General features: G+C 44.4%; 1 protein-coding gene across 3 annotated transcripts in view; it reads right to left on the bottom strand.

Annotated features, from left to right (window-relative positions):
• Positions 1-6,000, bottom strand: part of SV2C (synaptic vesicle glycoprotein 2C) — a 143,693-nt gene that overhangs the window by 110,877 nt on the left and 26,816 nt on the right. For all 3 annotated transcript variants that reach the window (XM_085874555.1, XM_085874556.1, XM_085874553.1), the window contains exon 3: positions 5,456-5,699. In XM_085874555.1, the coding sequence (XP_085730681.1) occupies positions 5,456-5,699 (244 nt within the window). The remainder of the gene's footprint in view (positions 1-5,455; positions 5,700-6,000) is intronic.

The raw sequence follows: 6,000 nt of genomic DNA, 5'->3' as shown, positions 1-6,000 counted from the left end.
GGACACAGAGTCCAGACAGTTGGGTGTGACAGGGTAATGTTGGTACAGAAAGCGATGGGTTTCAGACACAGGATTTCAATGCAAACACCGAGTTTAGACATTCAGCCTTTTCACGTGCGGTATCAGCAGTGCGGCCATTTGAGGTAAGGTAGGGGATGGAGGGGGGAACATACACCAGAAACAGATTTGATTAGATGCCACCAGGATTTGGAAGAGAGAGAGAGAGGTTTGAGAGTTCAGACTTGAGATTAGAAAGATGTTGTTTTCTGGCTCTCCTGAGGGTAGATACACACTTGTTCCGAGCTTTATGGAAGGAACCGAGATTACCCTCAGTTGGGTTTGCTTTCCATGAGGCAAAGGCAAGTTGTTTCAGGAAAACTGCCTCACCACAAGCTTCAGTGAACCAAGGGCGGGTGGAAGGGTAGGGCAACTGAATACGAGAGGGGATAAATCTGTGTATGAGGGAGAGCAAATTTCTTTGGAAGAATTCCCAGGATGAGTTGATGTTGGAGAAAGTAGCGATGGGAGACCATTATAGAAGTTTGTTGGCTGCTTGGAGACCCTTCCAGTCGGCTTGAGTGAAATGCCAGACTCGACGATGGTGAGGTGGTTCTCTGATAACAACCAGAGAGATGTCCACTTTGACAAAGACGTGGTCAGAAGAACTGATTGGAGCGGAGGAAGAACAGCAGGGGAAAATCTATTTTCAGGGGATTTAAAAAAATTAGATCCAGAGGAGATGGAGTCCCATTGGTTGAGATCAGGGTCGGGAAGTTGACCGATTGAGTAAGTCCTAATGAGTCGTCGAAGTCTTTTGCTGAATTGCCATGACAGGTGAGAGAGGTACCCACACCTAGCCAACTGGCGTCATGACAATTGAAGTCACCACATATGAGGAAGAGAGAGTTTGGATGAGAGGATAAAAGTTGGTCCATGTTTTTGGATAGTGAGGTGTAAATGGAGTCATCACTCTTTGATGGACGGTACAGTACACATATAAACATGATGTGGGAGTCGAGGGGAAGCCATAGACAGAGGTGTTCCTGGGGGTGTGGGGGAGTGAGGGCAGTGCATGGAGAGTGAGGAATAGAGTCTTTGATGAAGAGAGCAACTCCTCCACCAGGACGAGGCTCAGGTCTGTCATACCGGAGGAGGGAGTAACCAGGGAGAGATACTTGGGAGTCAGACACGTGTTGGGGGAGGAATGTTTCTGTTCGGTCGATTGTGTCTGGTTTGTCAGTGGCAACCTGTATGGAAAGATCTGTAAGGTTTGAGAGAAGGCCCCAAATATTTGAGGTCCACACTGTTAATGAAGAGGGAGGGCAGGAGGGTCTGGGTGCAGGGGATAGGAGGGGTGGGGGACGGTAGGACAAGGGAGGAGGGGGGGAGGTTAGGAGAGTTGTTGAAAGAGTGTAGGGGATTGCAGAAGAGCTAGGGAATGGGGGTGTATGAGGAGGAGAAAAGTCTCTGTGGTGCTGGGTTGAGGTGCAATGGGGAGTAATAAGAGAGGGGGCAGAATGCAGTTGAGGATTTGAGGAGGTGGAGGGATGAGATGGCAGTGAGAGGACAGGGGGAGGTGGCAGCTTTGTGGATGAGAGGGGGACAACTTTGAGAAGGGTGAGTGGGGAGTTTTTGAGAAAGGTTAAAGGGAAGCTTGGAGGGAGAAGAGTGTGATGGTTGCTTTGAGAGGGAAGGGTGAGAGGGGTGAATTGGCACTGAAGTTGGAAAAAAAAGAATGGTTGATGGAAAGCGAACAAGCACAGCAAACTGGGTTTTTTTTTTCATTCTTAGGTCAGAAATGCGATTGAAGACATTTATTGAGGGATGCAGTAAAGGCGAATTAAGAGAATGGAGAGAAGAAGCATTGTAACAGATGGACTTTTTGGCAAGGTATTATGAATGAAAGGTCGAATTGAGAGCAGTCTGTTGAAATAGAAAAAGAGTCGTGAATTATGATACAGTAATGAGAACCACACGTGTGAAATAGGAAGATGAAGTATTACAAGAGATCGTTTTTAGTATTACTATTTTAATTTTTTTTTAGAGAGTTTTCATCAGATTAGGTGAAGGAAAGTTTGAAGAAAAAATGGTGAATTTAGATCTTTAAACTTCGAAGGTGGAAACAGATCACGTTGTTGCAAGAGAAGCACGTGGTTTAGGGAGGTATTTCCTCAAAAGTGAATTTATTTATTTATTTGTTTGTTTATTTTTTTTAATAAGGATTGCGTAAGATTCAGAAAAGAAAGGTTGAAGTAAAATTGTGGAGGTGTATGGTGAATTTGCAATGGTAAACGCGGAGTGAGGCTGATGGATCGATGAAATCTATCAGGAAGAGGGTAGAGAGACACGTGGTTACAGGAGGTGTGCAGTTAGGAAGGATACAAGGAAAATTAGTGTTTTTTAAATGGATTTTTGAAGATTAGGTAGGATTCAGGAATGTAAGTTTGTAGGAAGAAATTGTGAAAGTAATGGTGAGAGTGGGTCAGCTTAAGTAGAAGAAAGATGGTGTGCCGGCAGAAAGAGGAAGAAAAAGAAGAAGGATCGGGACTCGTGTGTGTGTGTGTGTGTGTGTGTGTGTGTGTGTGTGTGTGTGTGTGTGTGTGTGTGTGTGTGTGTGTGTGTGTGTGTGTGTGTGTGTGTGTGTGTGTGTGTGTGTGTGTGTGTGTGTGTGTGTGTGTGTGTGTGTGTGTGTGTGTGTGTAGAAAGGTTTTTGGTTTTTTGTTTGTTTTTTTGAAAATTTAAGACAAGAAACAGTGTTTAGTTGGGAGGGAATAGATGAGGGGCGTTGGGGAAAATGGAGAAAATATGAATTGAAGGTAATAGGGAGAGAATGCAAATAAAAACCATCGTACACCTGGAGGGGAAGGATGGGTAGGCCTCAAAGAACCCGGTAAGACAAGGTCGATGAAAACTCACAAATAGCACGATTTTTGAAACAAAACCGAACGAGGACACATACGAAGCATGTAGGTGAAGAAATAAACAGTTAAAATAGGACAAATAATGACCGGAAACTTAACTTTGAGAAAGTCAGCAGAAAATCCTGAGAGAACCTGTCGTCGCTCCAAACCCAGAACCGGAAGCCCAATAAATGCGCTGTTCCCAGCTCGTTTTTGTCTCTTCCTTCATTCGTCCAGCATGGCTTGCACTCTCGCTGAGCCGGGACGTTATTCTCCAAAGATTTGCTTCGTAGCCGGTACATACTTGGCAGTTCCGCTCGGCTGCGCCTGATCCAGTAAATATTCTGGTTAACACAAGTACATACTGAGGGTGCATTACATAAGGAGGTCACGTGATCCTTAGGTAAATGGTTTGTTACACGGAGGACCCTAAGTCACGTGGTTGAGTTATTGGTGTTCGCGGTTGCGTCACAACGTTATTCGTGTGCGACGACCTATGATTCTGGTGAGTCTGGCGAGTAATTCGAGACAGCCCCTCCCTCTTCATTTCCCCCGCGACCGCTACAATATGTATGCACAAGCCTTGGACTGCATCCGTTTTGACAGACCTCTTCCCCATTCCAAATGTGTTGTTGCTGTCTCTATCAAGAAACCCGTTTATGATTGTTGATCATCTTCAATAACCACCACATAGTTGTGTGGTAATTACGTCTACCCAAAGATACCTCTATTTTCTCAAACATAACCATCAATTGCAACTCTCTGTTCCTCATGTGCAGTGATTTCAGCTGCCATCATGGTAGCTGGATGGGTGTCAGTTCTGCCACAAACAGGCATGACATTGCAGCTAAGTCATTCTGTTACTCCAAGGGTCTGACTTCACCTGTAAACTTCCCAATCTGGATTTCTGCAACTGCTACATCCTCCCCCCTGGACCTGGTAATGACCATCTTTCCATCCAATCTCTTCTGCAGTTCCTACTCTGCCCATCTTGGCTCATCTGATCATATTCATGTCAAAGCCCAAATCTCTCTGGCTATTATAAGGGAGCAACCTCAACAATGTAGAATATAGCTGTTAACAGAAACCAAGGAGCAGGAACTGAAATCTGCCCTCTCGCAAAAACCTTCTTTCCCTCATGTACCGATATATCCCATCCAATAATTTGTTTTGTATGCAATGTCAAGGCTCATGGAGCAGCTAGAACATAAAATGGGTCAGGATGTAACATAAAAAAGCAGCAGCAGAAAGAGAGGGGGAAACATACCAACAGCAGGGATGAGGGATAAAATTGAGGAAGACTTGGGTCAATAAGGGTCAATGTGGGCAAGAATGAGGGCTATTAGAGGACAAAATGGCGGTGGACAAAATGGATACAGCCCAAATTCTCATGAAGGTAAAATTGGAAACTTGGAAAGAGGTGGTCTTGTGGGGAGTTTAAAGGGGTAGAAAAGATTACCATTTTGGACGGGGAATGATTTGAGGTGGTGGAGAACAGCTATTTTGAAGCCCCTGGAAAGTTTCGATGATACTCGAGAAAACCCTCCATTCTCTTTTGCAGACGATGTTGCATTGCATCATACGATACGCACTGAGCAGCTGTGTGTCATTCAACTGTGATAGAAAGCAGTCGTGCTATCCTCCGCTGATGTGCAAATGATTATGCTCTCATTGGATAAATGAAACATACTGTATCTGGATGAAACATACTGTATCTTTCAATCCTGCTAAATCTCAGTCTCACCCTGTTGCTTTGGAAGGATAATCAAATTAACCCACATATTTCTTTCCATGATCAGCCACCGGAAGAGGCTCAGTGTCGTGAACATCTCGACCTCACCATCAGCCATAACCTCACATTGGCAGACCACAAAGCAAAGTTCCCTCCAAAGTTAGCTGCAGACTGTCATCTTCCATTGTCCCCAGTGTTTCCTTGAAAAATCAGAGCCACTCACAGTCGAGAAGACATTTTTCTGTAGCTAAATGGAATACTGTTGTACTCTATGTGCTGGTGTTCCAGCATTACATCCGTCTCTCCTGGATTATATGTAATCTAAAGCTGTCAACATTATTGGAATCTCCCAGGATAAGACAGAAACCCAAGGTCTGTTGCTCTCACATCGCACGGAGGTCACTAACCCCAATTGTTAAGTTTTTTTTCATAACCTTTCCTTAGTTCTAACACCCTCTGCTTTCTCAATCGTCTGACCCTCCTCAAAAACTCCAGGATGTATTATGTATTCTTCCAGTAACTCCCTCCTGATAAAAAAAGAAAAATTCAGCTCCTTTCGTCCCCCTTTCTCAATTATATTTTTGTCAATTTAACCCCTTCCTTATACTTCCTTTACCACCGTTCCCGACATAGTTATTAAATAGATTGCCCCGACTGTTGTTGCCAGAAATATCAGGAAATGCATTTGAAGCAGTAAATAATATTCATGGAGGAGCCTGTCCATGTATTATAAGAGTACGAATGACAAGGATGTTATCACACAATGGACAGGTTAACCTGCAAGAGCAAGGCACGGTTGCATTAAATGTTTTGACATGCTTACCCAGCCAACCCTTATTCTTCCGTGAGAGGCACATGTCCTGTTCAGCACTGGGCAGGACAAAGCCCACGACAAACATCTCCACGCCGTCAGCCATGAGAGCCAGGCCCAGCGTCAGGAAGAGACTCCACTGGAAGCGCCCGTGGCCACACTCTTGCAAGATGAGCTCAAACTGCTGTGCCTGCTGCTCTTCTGCAGTTCCAGATTCTTCACCAACTTTCAGGTCCCATGCATCCTTCTCCACACTCTGCAGGCACACGAGGAACCTGGGTTTGATCATGATACAGTAATGATACAGATTATGGAACTAGCAAATAGCTACTACTACTACTACTACTACTACTACTACTACTACTACTACTACTACTACTACTACTACTTATTTAACTGCACTAATTAATCCCACCTTCTTGTGGAGTTGGCTGAGAGGGAAGTTTGGCCCAAATATTGCACAAACCGGCTGGCCAGTCATGACGTTCAACTGATTTTGGTTAAAAAAAAAATTGTAAAGTTTGTACAGGATGCTGGAGATCATTTGCCAACTCCAA

Source organism: Eptatretus burgeri, chromosome 3, assembly GCF_056783735.1.
Source record: "Eptatretus burgeri isolate ZD-2024b chromosome 3, Ebu_testis_v1, whole genome shotgun sequence".
Classification (NCBI taxonomy): Eukaryota; Metazoa; Chordata; class Myxini; order Myxiniformes; family Myxinidae; genus Eptatretus; species Eptatretus burgeri.
Note: the sequence above shows the minus strand (reverse complement) of the source record. Positions and strands in the feature narration are given on the sequence as shown.